The sequence below is a fragment of the Oxyura jamaicensis genome, chromosome 5, assembly GCF_011077185.1.
Source record: "Oxyura jamaicensis isolate SHBP4307 breed ruddy duck chromosome 5, BPBGC_Ojam_1.0, whole genome shotgun sequence".
Taxonomy (NCBI): domain Eukaryota; kingdom Metazoa; phylum Chordata; class Aves; order Anseriformes; family Anatidae; genus Oxyura; species Oxyura jamaicensis.
Genome location: NC_048897.1, coordinates 26,631,295 through 26,649,528, shown reverse-complemented (window position 1 = coordinate 26,649,528; position 18,234 = coordinate 26,631,295). Strand labels below are relative to the sequence as shown.

The following is an 18,234-nucleotide window of genomic DNA, read 5'->3' as shown; positions in this document are numbered from 1 at the left end:
GGAGCGGGCAGGGTGGGGGTCTGGGACCGGTCGGTGAGGTCACCCCAAAGCTGCTGGGGGTGACGCTTCGGGAAATGGGGAATTCACGAGAATCAGGAACAGGGCTGATTCATCGGCTCTCTCATCCCAACCGCTGGGGGGAAAAAAAAAAAAAAGGAAAAAGAAAGAAGGAGCTGGCAGTGGGGGTGATGAAATTCGGTGCCAAATGAAGGAAGGGTGAAAGCAGAGCCCAGGCACAAAGGCTGAGCAGGATGTAGAGGGGGAAGCAGGGGGATGCAGTGTGAGCAGGGAGATGGATGGGCAGGGGATGTCTCCCTCCATTGCATGGAGATGGGTGGGAGCAGAAAAAGCTGGAGAGGGCCCATGCTCATGGCTGCCTGGGGTAGACCTTGGGGGACGTTGCGGGATTTGGCTTAGCAGTGATTAGTGCAGAAAGCCTGCTTTGCACTGATGGAGGGTGTAACAGGGAGGCAGTTTATCCCTTGCTGCAGCCAGGAGAGCATCAGCCAGGAGAGGGCGAGTTGGCCAGGCTGCAGAAAACCGGGATTTCACCGGACTGCACTGGGCATCGCCGGTGGGGGAAACAGCAAGGGGAAGGCAGGGGGAAATCTCAGCATTTCCTAAGCATCAGGAAGCTCTGAGAAACCCCAGGAACTTCCTGGAGTGCAGTGAGTAAGGGTGACAGTAAGCAGCGTTGCATCATGCCGCCGGCGTGAGCAGGCTCCCACCCAGCACGAGAGGCAGGGAGCCGGCGTTTTGCAGAGAGGGATTTTCCCAGCAGCTCTGGGGATGACGTGTGCCGTGCCTGGCCCCTCCACCACCCTTCCGTCCATTTAACCTGCCGCCAAGATGCCGGGCACAACACGGTTGACGGCTGGGGTTTTGCATTCCCCCCCCCCCCCCCTCAGTCCTCATCATCCCCTGCCATGCCTCGGTCCAGCGAGGTACGTTAATGCATCACTTTAGGCACACGTCCTCACCTTTGGGAGCAGTCACTGCAGCTGAACAAAAACCATGGAGGAGAGCAGCCACCTCCGTGTCGCTCCAGAAATCTATAATGCCCCCAGTTCTTGGAAACACTCTCCTGAAGGCCCCTGCCCACCCCTGGGGCTGCTCAGCAGCTCAGCAGCCCAGCTGCCGAGCCAGCACGGCCGGGGGGGAGCCGGCGCTGCTGGAGCAGCCGAGACGCGTGCTGGCTCGCGTGCCCGCTGCCCCTCGCCACGTGCCGCCCTGGCAGCGGCTGCCAGCCACCGCAGGCATTTTAATGAGAGCCGGGCAGAGGCCAGCCTCTCTCAGCCTCCTCTCAGGAGGTTTAAGGGGGACAAGCTGGGGCGGGGGGGCTCTAGCACAGGGATGGCAGCATCCCCGGGCTTGCTGGGCTTTTAGCTGGCAGGCTCTTGGGGCTGTGCCAGGCTGCTGAGAAAGCTCCAGCACCTGCCCAGGAAGCCCCGTGCAGCTTCTTAACACCCATTGCGGGAGCAACAAGGGTGGGCTATAAAGCACCTCATTAATGGGGTTTGTGGCTCTGGCTGTTCCTGCTTCCCTCCTCCTTGCTGATGAAGGCTGGTGGCACAGTGGGGTGGCGTGTCACCTCTCCCCCTTCCTTATGGGGAGCCTTCAGGCTGGCTGTGCGCACGGGAGGCTGGTGGCAAGGACATGTCCCAGCAGCTCGGTGGGGCACTGCACATGCAGAGCTTGCTCTCTGAGGGGTATTGAGGAGACTTGTGGGGCTGGGGACACTCCGTGGGGCTGGGGACCTGCAGGTGAGGGGCAATGTCTGTGGCGTTGCCCATAACATGAGCATAACATGTCCCCAGAGACCATCAGGTGACAGCCAAAGCAGCGGAGGGGTCCCCGGTGTCTCTCCCACCTTCTGGTCACCTTCCATGTCCTAGGCAGGTCCCCAAAAAATCCATTCATCACTGACATGCTCTAGGGGGAGCCTGGTGAAGAGGAGGATGGAAGTGGGAAGATGGGGTTTTCCTTCTCCTCTTTTTGCCACCAAGGGCCACCTCATCCCCAGGGCTGAGCAGAGCAAGGCTCAGGGTGATGCTGCTAAGGGTTATTTCTCCAGGAGCTTTGCTGAATGAGCCCCCAAAATTTGGGGGTTTGTTTTCATCCCCCAGCCTTCCCCAGCACCCACATAATGCTGTTTTTTGGCTCCTTCCTTCATCTCCAGCAGGAGCATCTGCACCCAGACATCTCCTACTTGTCCTATTGTCCCCCTCCCTCACCTCCATCTGACACAGGTGACTGTAGGAGACACAGAAATGCCGAGTTTTGCCAAGAAAACACTGTTTATTGCTGGGAATGGTTTTGAAAGCCCTGAGGAGCCACCAGCAGCCTGTGTGTCCATGCTGCACTGGGAGCAGCTCCTCACCAGCAAGCCAGGCTGGAGGGGAGCATCAGGAAGGTACTGGAGACCCTTAAGCACCCACTTCACCTCTAGAAGTCCTTCCTGAGCCTAATTCCCAATGTGCCCAGAGAAAGGAAGACCGCTGGGCACTGCTGCTCTCTCTGAACAAGGCCGTGGCCCAGGGTACAGAGGGGAAAGCCCAGGTATCGGTGGGAGCCCTGCCAGGGACACTCACCGCCTTTGGGACTGTTTGGGAGAGCTGCTTCGCTTTCTAAAAATGCGAGGCATGCCGGAGCAGCCGGAGCGGGTGGGGTGAGCACCACGGTGAGGTCGGACTGGCGGCGGGTGCCCGACTCTAGGGTTTCCCCCAAGCAGCTGCCAGCAGCAGGGTGGTGAGCGTGGGGGAAATGAGGACAGGAGGGACGGGGGCACAGCCCAGGGAGTTTTGCATGGGGCCAGTGAGTCCCCTGTGCTCCTGCTGGTGCTTCCCCAGGCAGAGGCGGGCGAGGAGGAGACGGCGACGCCGGCGAGCAGCAGCATGTCCTGGCCTGCTGCAGCTATGAGGTCATCCCACTCCCGGCTTTGGAAGAGGGATTTGAAGCCGTAGGCAGCCCCGGGCGGCTCTTGATGGGTATAAATGAGGGTGAGAGGCTGGGGAACAGAGGAGGCACCGCTCTCAGGCTGTACGTGCACCCCACTCCCCATGAGCATGTTGGATTTTTTTTCCAAACCCTTCACATTGTGTGCAAGTCAAACATGCACCCCATCAGACCCCTTCCCCACCATGCAAACCTTTCTGCCCCTGCTTCCCCATCCTGCGGTCTGCCCCAGCAGCCCCACGTGTGGCAGCTTGAGCCAGGGGTGGCACCCAAATGTGTGTGGGGTGGTGACTGACTCTCCTTGGCCACGGGGACACGGCACAGGGGCGAGTGGTAACCGGAGCTGCGCTGCACCTGCGCTGGGCCTCCTTCCTTTGCTCTGATTTAATGCCCCAGTTGAGAGGTGATGTCATTTCAGAGGGAGCCAGGGAAAAAGGAAGTGCTGGAGAAGATGATAAGGTGCTTTAACTCTTTGCCACCTGGCTGGGCCAGGTTTGGATGCTGCGGCTGGTGTTAGCCACCAGGAAGACATAAGCGAGGGAGGAAGAGGTTGGTTGGAGGACATCTTCTCCTGGGGCTGACACAGGAGCTGCTCCCCTGGAGGAGGCTGTGGCTTGCAAGATGCAAAGAGATGGTGATGGAGGGCAGTGTGAGCATGATTTTGTGCACTGCTCTGGCCTTTCCATCACCTTCACCTCCCAGATGTGGCAGTTGTCTGCAGGGCCAGTCATACCCTGCCCGAGTCTGGGTGCCACAGCAGCAGCCAGGGAGGTGCCCCAGGAGGATCAGCAGAAATGCTGCAAGGGCCTGGAGAAGGTAAACTGAGTGTGCTAAGGTTCCCCTTTCTCCAAGGGGAGAGACTTGAATGGAAAGGTCATTAGTGAAGGCTCGATTAAAGGTCTCGTTCAGCTGCAGAGATGGGCAGGGATGTGCTGGATCCTGAGGCTGGGACTTTTAGAAGGATCTCATGGAGGTGTCCAGGTCCCTATAACAGTTGAAGGCAGTCAAACCCCAGAGTCTTCTCTGGCCTGTGTCAAGCTGCATCTGCTCACCTGCATGACAGGGAAAACCTCTGGGGAGGCTGCCTGGGCTGATACAACCCAGGTGCTCTCCATTGCACCAAGCTGCCACCCACTGCTTGGTGCAGTACCTTGTGTGAGGCTTGCTGTCACGTTCAGTAAGGTCAGACTGTGAAAAATGGCAAGGAAATCTGTTCAAGAGAAATTAAATTTCTCCCCTTCTGGCAGAACCTACACCGCGTCCCCCTCTCCATTTTTTCAGGCTTCCTTTTCTAATTAGCGCCACTGTGCAAAGCAGGCCAGCATTTGGCCATTAGAAAGGCAGGAAATCTGTGAGCAGTGTCACTGCCAGATTGCGTGAGGGTGATGTTCCCAGCTCGAGTGCAGTGGCCTGCAGGTCCCCATGTGGTGGTCTGCTCAGAAGTCCCAGGCGTGGGCTTGATCAGCGCAAGCTCAACAAGTCATCCTGCCCCGGTGGGTTTTGCTATCCAAAAGTGATCCTCGTTGTCCTCAAGGACTTTCTGTCCTTGTCATTTGTCTGGATTAAGTCGTGAAGAGCCAGAGGTGGTACAAGACAGCCTCAAGTTGCACCAGGGGAGGTTTTGGTGGGGCATGAGGAAGAAATTCTTCATGGAGAGGGTGGCCAAGCATTTGGAACGGAGTGCCTCGCAAAGTGGTGGAGTCCCCAGGGTAATGATGGTTGTTGGCTTTTTGCTCTGCAAAGCTCTGCTCTCATTGTCAGGGATTATCACCATTTCATCCCCAGCCCTCTGGATGCAGGTCCTGATGGTCCAAGCCTGGCTGCTGTGAGCTCAATGTCCCCGTTTTCTCTGCAGGAGGCTTTGCCACTTTCTCATCCTGCTTCCCGGGGCTCTGCGAGGGGAAGCCCGCTGCCATCCTGCCGATGAGCATCTCCCAGCCGTGCTTGCCCGTGGCCAACGTCGGCCCCACACGCATCCTGCCGCATCTCTACCTGGGCTCCCAGAAGGACGTCCTGAACAAGGTACAGCCCCACTGAGGGGACACGTCTGGGAGAAGGCTCTGTTCAGGGACTGAAAAGTGGGCATCGTTTGGCCATGGGGAGAGTGGAGAACAGAGGGATGCTGCCCTTTTAACAGTGCTGGAAGGGCAGCACTGTGATGGCATGGCAGGAAAGGAATTTTGTTTAGAGGAAAAATAATAACTGTGAGAAGAAAGGGGAAATCATAGTTAAAATGCCACTGGGCACCTACTGCAGGCAGGAGGGAGCCAGGCAGGCACCCTCACCCCAGGCAAGAGCAGGGAGAGGGACCAGGGCAATGGAGGGGCGTGGAAAGAGAAAGGAGGGAGAGAGAAATCATATACAGGGAACAGAAGGAAATGAAAGAGAAAAATGCCAAGAATGTGAGCCTGGGAGCTGGGCTGGCTCCATCAAGCTAAGGTTGAGCTCTTCAGAGCCTGCTGGGAATGGCCCTGCCACGAGCTGGGGTGGGCAGGGACTGGCCACCAGAGAGCCGCAGCCAAAATGTCCTGAGGAGCCAACGTCAGGCAAGAAAATTGATGGTTTCCTTTCCTCCCCAACTCCTCAGAGGGTTCTGTTCATCCTTTGGAGCCGTGTTTTCTGCCAGCATGGCAGTGAGGTGGCCAGAAGATGCTCCGTCAGTAGGCAGCAGAGCAAGGTCAGGTGCAGATGGTGACACGGGCGACACTTCTCTTCAGCATGTCGCAAGGCAGAGGTCCCAGGTGGCAGCTCCACACACTCCCCTGACATGTGGAAGGACTCCTTTATCCCCATATTTCTTTCCTCCTCCTGTTTAATTCTGGGTCTTCCCTGAAGTAGTGCAGGGCAGGCAGATGGCACAGATGTTCTCCATTTTTATGTGCAACCTGCCCTTGTTTATACAGATGATAAGTGATCTCATGGGAAGGGGAAGGACAGCCATGAATTTTCTGACAGCAACACATACAGGCAAAGATGGCTTTGCCCCAGGAGGGAAGGAACAGAGTTTGGTGTGGATGCAACACCCCAGTTCCCTGAGGGGTGGAAGAAGCCAGTTCCCTGAGGGGTAGTCCATGGGTCACTCCTTCCTTGCAATTTTTTTCTGATCTTCATTATCTAACATCTCCCCTGTGCCATGGTACTTTATTGTGTCAGAAACAAGGGCAGTGATGGTGACTGTTGAGTGGTTGAAGCAGAAAAGTCACAGAAAACGGGTCCAGATTCACTCCAGAGTCAGAAAAAAGGAAGAGTCAGTTCCTCTTGTGAACCAGAGAAGAGCGTGTGTTCTGAGTTATCGGTGGCTAGAGCCTGAAGTCAGTGGTTTATGTGAGCCTCTTCTGAGCTGAATTCAGTACGAATTAGTGAAGAACTGTGAACATCTAGCAAACCTTTGAGAACTCCTGCTGTGTTTCTGTATGGGTCGAGAACAAAGAAATGGGTCACCATTTGTTAACATAGGGTGCTACCGATAACTCACCCCACTCCACTGGTGAGGTGCCTCCTCTCTCTCTGAACTGATACTTTCTGAGCTTTCAGTGAAAGTTTTAATTGGTTTTCTTTCTTACATTTTCCCATTCTTCCTCTCATACTGGGGTGCTTGGGCTTTCCCCTCCAGGACCCTCTTCCAAGAGTCTTTGGTCATGACAATGGGCCAAAGTAAAGACCTACTGAGTTTCAAACATGTCATCTAAATGGGCACATCCTTCTTAGCCAGTCTGTGCTGAGCATCAGCCAGGTAGCATCAACGGGCTGATGGTAGCTTCAGCTAGGCCAAGAAGCAGCAGGAGACACAAGGGAAAAATATTGGGATGGGTAACAGCAGGGAGTGTGTGGAGAGACAGGTCTGCAGCACTCTGTGGCAGCTGAACTCAGCCAATTTTTCAATCCCCTCTTTCCCACCAGGACCTGATGACGCAGAACGGGATAAGCTATGTCCTCAACGCCAGCAACTCCTGTCCCAAGCCAGACTTCATCTGTGATAGTCACTTCATGCGCATTCCTGTCAATGACAACTACTGTGAGAAGCTGCTTCCCTGGCTGGACAAATCCATTGAATTCATTGGTGAGCTTTCATTATAATGCTTACAGACCCTTCAGTTGGCCCTCAAAACCTGGACTTTTCTTCTGGCCTCCTCCAAGGGTCTCAAGGACCCTTACCCTTTCACACACTGGGGGCTGAGGGCTGGGAAGAGAGGCTAGAGCCATTTTGCTCACCACATCAACAACTCTGTTTCCTCTGCCCTGCTCCAGACAAGGCCAAGGTGTCGAGCTGCCAGGTGATTGTGCACTGCTTGGCAGGGATCTCCCGGTCAGCCACCATTGCCATCGCCTACATCATGAAGACCATGGGTATGTCGTCAGACGATGCTTACAGGTGAGAGTTCCCTGGAGGACGGGGAGGGGTTGTGCTGGCGTGCTTCAGCCCAGGGAAGGAAAGCCATCTCAGCCCAGGAGGGGGTGGGAGCTCCCTGAAGTTTTGTCTTGCCTTGGCTGAATCCTGGTGAAACCAAACCAAGCCCTCCCTTCACATAGTGCATGCACAGAGGAAGGTTGGGAACAGTAAAATGAGGTGGGGAGGAGTAAAACCCCAGAGTCTGAGCAGTGCCAGCTTTACCCTAGACCATCCCGAAGCCCAAGGGGTAAAGGTTCCCCAAAACTCCTTTCTTCAGGGGGGGGGTCTGGTAGAAGGTCCTGGATGATGCCCCAAAGAGACCGAGAGGGTAGGGGTGACCCACGGACCCCCCCCAAACACCAACCAGGGTTGTCTGCACCTCTTGGCAGGTTCGTTAAGGACCGCCGCCCGTCGATCTCACCCAACTTCAACTTCCTGGGCCAGCTCCTGGAGTACGAGAGGAGCCTTAAGCTCCTCAAGGCCCTGAAAGCCCAGGGCGACCGAGGTGAGGGAGAGACCCCACAGGACCCAGCCGAGGTGTCTGAGGGAGGCAGGCACCCCGCACCGTCTACCTCAGAGAAGGTCGAGGAGGCACCGAGAAGCACAACCTCCGCACCCCCCCCCAGTGACCCCGAGAGGCAAGGTGGGCCTCCCAAGATCTTGTCACCCACGGCGCTGCAGCAAGGACTCAATGGCTTGCACCTCTCCTCGGAGCGCATCCAGGACACCAACCGCCTGAAACGCTCCTTCTCCCTGGACATCAAATCTGCCTACTCCCCTGGCCTGCGGCAGGACCCCCCGGGCCCTCCCAGCACCGGGGAGGCCCCCAAGCTCTGCAAGCTGGACAGCCCCTCGGGGCCAAACGGCCAGTTCTCCCCAGTGCCCGACAGCCCCGACCGGCCCAGCGGGCCCGACCTCCTGCTGGAGGCCAAGGTGAGGCAGCGGCGCAAACACCGGCACGCGGCGGGCTCGCCAGCCCACGGGCTCAGCCTCAACGTTGGTACAGCCCGGAAAAGCCCCGGGACGGAGGACAGCCTCCAGCAGCCGCCGAGGCTCTGCCTTCCCGGCCCACCACCATCCTCCAACGGCTCCTGGGGGGGCGTCCACCTGGAGTCCCCCAGCACCCCGTCCTCCGAGGGAGGCTGGTACTTTGGCACGGACTCAGCCGGCGGTGGCGGCGGCGGTGGCGGCGGTAGCACCAGCGGTGGGACGTTGTTCACCAGCGCCAGCCCATATCCCCCCTTCGGGTGCAACGGGGTGCCAGGGGGCTGCGAGATCAGACTGAGGGACAAGCAGCGGGCAGAGGCGCGGGACGGGAGGCACAGCTGGCACGAGGAGGCCGGCGCCGAGAAGCAGTTCAAGAGGAGGAGCTGCCAGATGGAGTTCGAGGAGACCATGTCCGAGGGCAGGTCCCGGGAAGAGCTGGGCAAAATAGGCAAACAGTCGAGCTTTTCGGGCAGCATGGAGATCATCGAGGTGTCCTGACACCCATCGCAGGCGCTTGGAGAGCAGCGGGGGGAGGGGGGATATTTAAGATGGGGAGAGACGTGGGGAGGGCGGGTGGGGAGTATTTATACCCGTGTGTGCATTTTCGGGAGCGCACATGCCAAAATGAAAGCAAAGAGGAATTAATCCACAGTCAGGAAACATCATGGTGAATGCTTAGTGTCCGTTCTCCCCCCCCCCCCCCCCCCCCCCCCCCCGTGCCCATCCTGGTCCCTCTCCCATGCCCCAGACCTTGGGGACATCACCCTGGGCTTTTGCACATGGAGCGGTGACAGGAGAGTAGCCCTCAGAGCCCCATGCTCAAATTTGGGGTGTAAAATTCAAGAGGGAAGGGTCAGGAATTACAATTTGGGGTCAGGAGGGTGAGCAGAACCTGCTCCTGACTTGGGGGGGGGGGATGTGGTCCCATGGGGACAGGGCACAGCACCGCTCCGTCAAGGTGGGGAAGGGGCACCCCAGCCATCCCCTCCCTGCACCCCGGTGCACTAAGCATGCGCCCCCGTGTTTCTCTGGCTGAGTATCCTAAAGATGCTGCACTAGAGCAGCCCTATACATATATAAATATATATTATATATAATATAAAGAAAACACACACACACACACAAAGAAAAAAAAAAAGGTAAATGGTTTTACTGCAATTTTTATTGAGACGTAAATAATATTTCAATTTTTTGTTTTGTTTTTAATTTATTGAAGCTGTTTCATTCTGGCAATGATTTGCAGACAATGTGGGGCGGTACTTTCAGCTCTATTTTTACTGTGTATGGTATTTAAATCTGAAATACGAGTTTCTAAGCAATATCTGAGGCCTGTGGCTCCTTCTATAGCTCATGTCGACAACAAAGATTTTCCCCCATTCCCTCCGGGTGCAGCGAAAAGGGGACAGGAAACTCTTCGGAGCACTTTTTCTAGAAACAAACACGTGAACAAGCAAGCCGTAAAATCTTCTTGCAACACAAACTGAGCCAGAAAACTTCCCTTTTTGGAAGCTGCTGCCGCTTCTTCCCTTCTCCTTAGTCCCTGTTTGCTTCTCCCCATCCTGTCCATCCTTCCCATCCTAGACATCGTTCCCATCCTGGCCATTGTCCCCATTCCAGCTGCCACCCCCTTCCCTCCCCTGGGCTGCCCTTCCTGGCAGGAGAGGAAGAGGAGGGAGTCACCCAAAATGGAGGGAAGGGCACTGGGCATCCTTGGGGATGCGCGGGGAAGGGGAAGGCATCCAATGCTGCCATAGCATCAGGAGGGGAAGTGGCTTATGGTTGGGATTTCATGGTGGGGGTGTTTTGCCTGCTGTCCCAAAGCCCTGAAACTCCTGGGCTGAGTTTTTCTTGGGGAATATGTTTGCGGGTGCTTCCCCCCTTTCCCAGCTGCCCATACCCATGGGGAGCCAAGCCCTTGCCCCTCCAAAGGCCGACTTCAGGCTTGCTGAGAAGCTGCTTTCTGGAGCTGTAGGCACTGAGCTGCCTCTGCTGCAAAGCACATCTCTCCCTGTGGCTGTCTTTGCTTTCTCCCTTGTCTCGCGCTAGTTTGCAAAGCTAATACCTCAGGGGTCTCCGTTCGTGCGTGTCCGTGTCCTATGTCATCCTTTGAGCAATTTTTCTTTTCTGGATCCGCACAGTTTTTTTTCTCCCTTCCCCTCGTTCCTCCTCTTGTTGTTCGTTTCTCTCTCTAGATCAAGCTACACGTGACAAAAACAAGCAATCTCAGGTTTAAAAGTGAACGCAGCCCAGAGGCACGAGGGGCTGCGATGATGTGTGGAGGGGCAGCTCGCTCCAGCTGCCTGCTCCCCAAACTCCTCTGCCTCCATGTGCATGCCCACAGCCGAGGCGAGCCTCCCTGGAGGCTCCTTGCTGTCATCGGCTTGACTTTATTTTTCCTGTTTTTTCAATGGGGCCGTGCTGGGGAGTCCCCATGTGCTCCTGCCTGGTCCCCCGAGGTCCCTTGAGAGCACACCAACTTCCATCATTTCCTCCAGCAAATGCCTCAAACCAGCTCAGTCTTGCCGACCTGAACCTTGGAGTAGGTAGAAAGAGCGTTCCTCCTCCCGGCCGTGTGGCCACAAATTAACCTGACGGTTTGAGAGAGTGATGATGTTGGAAAAGTAGCACCAGGGCTTTTCAGCCTTCGCCTGCCTAGTTTTCAGCCCCTCACACCCTGCTAGTTGTTGCCTGCTCTGCCAGCCTCATCCTGACGACAACCTCATCAACTTCATTTACAATCTACCCTTTCTGCCCGTCATTTGTGCTATGTTCTCATTGGAACTTGAAAAATTTCTCCCTCCTGGCCACAAAAGGTAGAGGAAGTAATTCTCTGCCCATCGCCTCCTGCTGCCCTGGGTGGTGGCACCTCTTCCTGAGCAAAGCGGGGATATTGCTCGTTGCTCTGCATCACCCAGTTCCTGCCCATCCTGTGGTCCTCGCGGGTTGGTACCAGCTCAGGTCAGACAAATTGTTGGCAGGAATGCATTAGGTGGAGCTTTGGCCAGTGAAGGGAGGAGTCAGGGACTTCTCAAGTGGTTTAATAGGAAAAACAGGTTGGCACAGCCAGGTGGGAGGATGACAGGAGGCAGCAGCAAGGGCTCGTATAACTCATCCTGTTATCAGATGTGGTGTTGTACAGGAGTAAAAAAGCAGCTGGACTAAGTCAAGGAGGAAGGGGAGAGTGTTGTAGATGAGACACTAAATGTCTGCAAAAAAGCAGATATGTGGTTTGTGATTTGTCATCTCCACCCTGCCATGCCCCTGGATGCTCCTCAGCTGTGCTCGAGGCTTTAGGCACTGTGGGCTGCTCTCTCCTCTGAAACCAGAGCACAGAGAAACCTTTTAAGACTCATAGATAGATCATAGCTGCCAGGAGACATTCACCACCCACCTCTGCAGCCTTCCTTTGACGTACTTCATATTCATTCTTCCCCTTGATGCTGGGTGTGTGCGCCAGAAGTCCTCTCATGTGCAATATTTTAAGGCTGCATCCAGAAAACACCCCTTGATGAGGCAGGTCTGCCTGATCATCTAGTGCCAGTGCTGACCCAAAGCCATGAGGGTCACCAAGGGGCTTGCAATTAACTTCAGTGTTTTTTTAAATCAGGCTCTGCCTGATGGACCACTTCGTCCATGAACCAGAGAGTTACAGTGAGGACGGATGTGCGGGCTGGTCGCCCTCCCCGTCATCTCGTGGCCAAGCCTTTTTACGGGCTCTCTACCCCGATCCGATGAGGGTGGATGCCTTTGTGGTGGCAGGAGTGAGGGCAGAGGAGAGGAAAGGTCCCTCCAGACCAACCCCCAGCTTTCCTTTAGTCTAGGAGGGACATGGCGCCCTTCCCTCCAGCCCCAGCCTGCCCCTGGGGCTGAGCCCCATGGCAGGACCCTTCCCACCGCAGCTCAGAGGCTGAGCGCAGCTGGAGGGAGGGCAGAGACCAGGTCGGCAACACCGAGCCAGAGGCTTGGGTTGGAGCAGGCTCGTCCCTAGCCTCGGCAGCAGTGTCCCCAGCCCCTGCTGCCTTCCCAGCCCTTCTCTTTGTTTCTTTGGACCTTCATCCCTGTTATGTCTGCCCCTTAGGAGACTGTGCCCCTCAGAACCCCCTCCCACTGTCCTGTTCCCCCTCCCACTCTTAATACTAATGATAATAAGCTATCAGTGTTGTCATTGCAATCTATGAATGATAGATTTGAGTATTTATGATTATTATTATGATTATTACGGTTATGATTCTGTACTTTTTTGCTTCTTACTCTTTGTATGTTGCTCCTTGTTTCTCTGTTGTGAATAAACGCAAGGCCCCATCACACCTTCTCTCTGCTCCCGAGCCAGAGGAGAAAAACGCTGCCCCGACAGACCCTTGTCGGAGGGGGACGTGTCCCGAGAGCATACAGACACCCAAACCCAGGGCAGACCCATTCTCTTAGCTCTTCCCTTCCCTCCCGCGGCTCCTCTCCCCCACTCTGCTGCCTGTCTGCAAGGGGCAGGAACCCACCGGCACCGAGGACAGGGAGCTACATGGTGAAACAGTTTGTGTGTTAGCTTCAAGGAGCATCTGGCTCACCAAGGCAGCTCCCTCCAGCTTGTGGTCCTCTCGCCTTCTTCTCTGGCTGCACCTCGAGGCTGCAGCTTTACCCAGAGAGGTGTGGGGTGGTCAGAGGGTTTGCCAAGCCCCCGCTCGCCCCGCTCAGCCCTGGTGCTCTGTCCCAGCAAGGTGCCCTGGGTTTTTCTGTCTCAAGTGGCCTCCCTCTGCCTGGGACTGATAAACCAGGGTTCTGCAAGCAGGCAGAGCCCAGTCCTTGTTTTTTTATCCCCATCCATACACAGCTCAGAGGTTTTGGGGTGACTGGAAGGGGAATATTGTGCCAGGAGCAGACATGAAGGGATGGGAAGAGGAACCCTGTCTGCACCACGGTGTGAAACGCCCTGCACCATGCACCCTGGGAGGGTCAGCCTGATGCCAGGGGCTTAACGCTGCCCTTCCCCAGGAGCCCAGACACCGTCTGCTGCCTCCGTCGTGACTTCGCCTCGTCGTGGGCTGGGCTCCTTCCCATCACCCCGTGCTGGACTCATTCCTGGGGCTGCTCCAAGACCGTGCCGCAGCTCAGGTCTCACCCCACTCTCCGGATCCCATGGGGAACCCCTGGGGTCCCACTCCGGCATCACCCTTCCTACCTCACCGTGCTCGGGGTGGACGGGAAGGGAGTGGGCAGGTGCCCCTCAGGCTTAGCTCCCGCCAGCATCCCCGCAGGATCGGGCCCTTCCCCAGAGAGCACAGCATGGGGATGGGGTCTGCATCCACCGCGGGGGTCCTGAGCAGGGAAGAGATGCTCTGGCCACCGGCCACACCATGTTCCCTCTGTCACTGTCAGTATGACTGCAGGCAGCTCTGTTCTGCCCCCTTGGACCCAGAGAGACACCCGGTCCCTGCCCCCTCTTTTATTTTATTTATTTCCAGCAGCTGCTAGCAGCAGGGCTTTTCTACCCTCTCTTTTCTTTCCCTTTCTTTTTGTATTTTGGAACGGCGTGTTGTAATAAATACCCAAATAGGTGTTTTAACAGCTGGTGTTGGCCTTGATTTTTGGGGGGGCTTTTGGGGATTGGGTTGGAGGGTCCTGTTTTGGGGAGGGCAACCGATTTTTGGCTGCATCCACCAGACCTGGTAGAGAGTTGGACACACAGCCAGACCCACATGTATTTATAGGACCCCATGGCTGGAGCTGGATTAATTTGAAGCAGAAATAAGTGTCACGGCTGAGCGAGCAGGGGGATAAAAACAAATTGGGGCATTCGTGGACCCACAGACAGGCGAACAACCAGGCTGGGGGTGTATAATGGTCTGTGGTTCCCACCAGGCCAGCAGCACCATTTCAGCAGAGGCTCACAGGAATGTTTCCTCGTGTCCCCTGCCAGGAGTTTACCTTGGAGGGAGGCGAAGCCGTGAGCAGGCTCCCCGCAGCGCTGGCTCCAGAAAGCTGCGTCACTCATCGAGCTACACGATTATTATTATTATTGAGCACGGAGGGGATACCCAGCCCCCAGCAGATGCTGAGGCTGCACCCCAGGTAGATCCCCTTGCCTCCTACGAACCCGCTCCCCTCACCCCGCTGCAGCCGCCGAGCACTTTCCTCCCCCTGCCCCTCCTCGCGGTTTGCACAGCACAAACCATTACTGCAACGAGAAACCCAGGAACGTCCTTTTTCCAGCTCTCGGGCTTTTATTGACTCGGAATGGCTGCCAAGCCTATAAATAAATGTTCCTTGCACTAAATATAGCAGCCACTGAAATAGGGCTGCCGACTATTTATTTAGCTTGTGGCCTCTTTGAAAGCTCGCCAGCCAGCGCTGCCTCTACCTTCGCTGTGTCCCACCCGGGGCTGCGGCCACCCACCGCGGGGGCACGGCTGAGTCAGCGTGGGGAGAAGGGGTCACCCAAAGCCAGCCCTGTCTCCAAAGGTCCCCACAGCCTGGATGTCCCCAGTGTGGCAGCAGAAGGTGCAGCGAACCCTTTAGCCCTTCCCGTAGCGCTGGGGTTAGCGGGGTGTTTGCTGGGGCTGAACCACAAGGTGTTTTTCCCTCCTGGGGGGACTCAGGACCTCAGATGTGAGGACTGCTCTTGCGCTGCAGACCGTGCCCCAGCAGCAGAAGGATGGCACTTACCTTGGGCTGCGATGATTCCCTTACAGCCTCATGCCAGCAAAGGGGAAAAAAACATCACTCCCTGGAAAGCCACATTTGCTCCTGGAGCAATCCAAGACATTAATAATGCTTAGCACTTAGAGCAAGTTTTGCTAATCCTTACAACACCCATGGGAAGGAGAAAAGTAATTATTGTTATTGGGCTTGATTTTTCCTTTCCCATGTACCCCTGCAGATGAGGATCGGCTCTACCAGTCCCAGATTGCTCTGCAAATCAGAGGAGGATCACACTCAACCCAGCTTTTGCAAATAGGAAACCTGGAGCAAAGACGGCAGGCTATTTGCCAAAGGCCACACAAGAAGGTAGACTGCCTGGGGGAAGTCCCGGCCCCTAATCCCGTCCTGTCAAAGGGTCCTGGTCCCCTTGCAGGTCCTCTCCTGCAGGATGCCAGAGAGATGCTTTGTATGGCTGCTTGCCTTCCACAGTGCCACGGCACGAGGCGGTGAGATCCCCTGCTCTCAGGGGCAGCAGATGCAGATAACACTCACAATGCACCACGCCGCCTGGTTTTAACCCTGATGGAGCTGAGATGCTGCCGGGGTTGCTGCTGGGTGCAGAGGGCTTGGGTTTGGTTGGGGAGCCCCAGGTGAGGGTGGAGGTGGGCACCCAAGTGATGGACATTACCCTACGAGGGTGCCTTGCAGGCAGACAGGGGGAGAGGAGGCAAGACAAGCTTGGGGACAGCTTTGAGGTGGACAGCAGAGCCAGGCAGCTTGGGGCAGTGTCCTGGTGAACACCAGCCTGACCAGGAGAGGGGTGCAAGGTGCCTCCCACCACAAACCAAGCAGAAGGCACCCCGGCACGAGGGATGGCCCTACCATTTGGAGGGGCCATGTTATGGACACAGGTGGCATGGCAGAGAGGAGGGGATGCCCCTTTCACTAGTGGCTCTGCAGTAACGGGGGGCTCCCCAAAACTGGAGATGTTTTTCAATGCCTTCATTTTGCTCCCCAGCCACGCTCTTCTCTTTGGCTGAGAGCCCCGTGCTCGGTGTCTGAGTGGAAATACCGTCTGTCAGCGGTACCCAGATGATGTCATTTAGTTTTCCAGGCTTCTGGGCTGAGCCAGGAGCTCGAGCCAGTATGACTGGATGGCCTTTATTTAGCAGGAGCCCAAGTGCAGCCGAGCCCGGGTCTCGGCGGCACCTGGCAGCGGGTTGTGCCCTCCGCCGCGTCTCCACCGCTGATGCAACCCCGGCTGCGGCAGGGATGGCAGAGAGCCCTGAGAAGGTCACTTTGGGGAGGCTCAGCCTGGGACCAGGGAGCTGGGTGGGTGGCTAGGGGGATGCTCTGTGGAGCGGGGGGGACACTGCTCGGCCGTGCTGCCCACCAGCCCCGGGACTCGACCTGCAGCAGGGTGGGAGGCGCGATGGGCGCCCACCACGCATTCCTCTCCTCCTTCAGCTGTGCCCTGCCAACCTGCAGGTCCCTCTGGGCATATGTGTGTGACCGAGGAGCTATCAGAGCCCTGGGTGCTTCATTTCCCCTTGAGAAACTCCATCAGAGTGTGGTAGCATCTTCATCCCCGCATTTGCTGTCTCCAGGTTGGGTTGCCATAAACAAGCAAGAGGGCTGGCCCTGGGTGCTTTTTAGCTGGAAAGCAAATGGTTTCACCCCTCCTCCTTCCACTGACACCCCCTAACCTGCCTCTTCTCCCTCAGCAGCAGCTCCTGACAGGCGAGCGGCTAAGAATAGCCCTGCTGCTGGCTCCAGGCTGGTGCTGTTTGCTCAGTGACTCAGAGCTGGCCGGGCAGGCACTTATTCAAAGGGCCCCATTACTCATCTGTCTGCATCGCCCCAAGGATGGGGTTTGTGTCTCTCGCTCACCCCTCCTGTAAAGATGCTTTATTTATTTCTTTTTAATCAAGCTGTCTTCTGCAAAGAGAGGTCATTACCCTGCCATGGATTTACCGCTAAATATGTTTGCCCCGATCCCAAACGCTGCAACCCCCATTTATCACACTCCCACGCTGATGGCCCCACAGTGTTGCTCCTGCTCAGTGCCCTGCCAGGGGGAAGCTGCATGGGCAAGAGAAAATGCCTCCCAAAAATTGCATTTTGGGGCATCCACGCTGAATGCTGGCATGGAGCTGGCCGTGCCCAAATCCAGCCAGACCCTTGGATGTTCCCATCCTGCCACAGCCCCTGCTAATTACAACCCTCCCTCCTCTCCGCCTCACTGCCCAGGGGATGCTGTGGTGTCTGCAGAACACCTTGGCAAATTACAACAGGCTTCCTCCACTTCAAAAAGTGGCTGCAGTGACCAGAACCAAAAAAGACACCATCTTCCCCATCTGGTTTGCTCCCCCGAGGCGCTCTCTGAGTCACAGCCAGCTGTGCTGGGAACAGAGCTGCATCCTGCCCGGCTGGCGTGCGCCTGTCGTGACGTGATGGCCATCATTTTCTTCTCCTGCCGCTGTTTCACCCCCCCAGTCTCCCCCCCCCCTTTTTTTCTCTCCTCCAGGCTCTAGCCCTCTCCCTACCTTGTTGCTTCACAGCCTTGCTCTTCCCCCCTCCCACCGCCGGGGCACCCACTGGCTCCTCGGCGTGCGTAATGGGCTGACATTATCTCCCCGGGTCACTCCGCTTTGGAGGATTACCTCACTGAGAAAACAGGCACCGACATGCACACTCGTGCACACCCATCTCATGCAAACAGATCTACCCGCACGGGAACAGGCAGCAGCACAGCAAGGTGCACCACAGGCCAGGGGATAAAGGGGTGAACCGGACCGGGTGAGCACTTTGTGGCCCCCACATGCTGATGGCAGGGAGGTGGTGGCACAGGGTGGTGAAGAAAGAGGCTGCTTTAATCCACAGGTGGGAGAGAAGTGCTGAGATCTGCCCCAGCTACAGCCCTATGGCTCCATGCAGCCCTGTTGGGTGGAGTTTGTGGTCCCCAGCATCCCTCTGCCAGGTGGGCCTGTGCAAGCAGGCTGGATTTAGGATGGGCTATCTCTCCTCACAGCCCTGCCCTCTACACAGATGCTAAGGGCCTGATCCTGTGCTGCTAATGTGGGGGTAGCTTCTCCCTCCCTCCCTCCCTCCTTCCATCCATCCATCCACCCATCCATCCATCCATCCATCCATCCATCCATCCATCCAAAATGAGCTAGCTACCCCACAAAGCCCTGCACGGGAGAGCTGGGGGCTTGTGCCCTGGTGTCCCCAGCTCTGCAGTACCAACCCCAGCAGCTGGGGACATG

At 56.5% G+C, this 18,234-nt stretch overlaps 2 protein-coding genes across 4 annotated transcripts in view; both read left to right on the top strand.

Annotated features, from left to right (window-relative positions):
- Positions 1-9,011, top strand: part of DUSP8 (dual specificity phosphatase 8) — a 35,317-nt gene extending 26,306 nt beyond the window's left edge. For all 3 annotated transcript variants that reach the window (XM_035327434.1, XM_035327435.1, XM_035327436.1), the window contains 4 exons: positions 4,811-4,977; positions 6,856-7,015; positions 7,204-7,327; positions 7,735-9,011. In XM_035327434.1, coding sequence (XP_035183325.1) covers positions 4,811-4,977; positions 6,856-7,015; positions 7,204-7,327; positions 7,735-8,830 — 1,547 coding nt within the window. In that variant the 3' untranslated portion in view covers positions 8,831-9,011. The remainder of the gene's footprint in view (positions 1-4,810; positions 4,978-6,855; positions 7,016-7,203; positions 7,328-7,734) is intronic.
- MOB2 (MOB kinase activator 2) overlaps positions 8,150-18,234 on the top strand; it is a 128,527-nt gene continuing 118,442 nt past the window's right edge. Inside the window, exon 1 of the mRNA XM_035327442.1 lies at positions 8,150-8,174. The gene's annotated coding sequence lies outside the window, so the exon portion shown is untranslated. The remainder of the gene's footprint in view (positions 8,175-18,234) is intronic.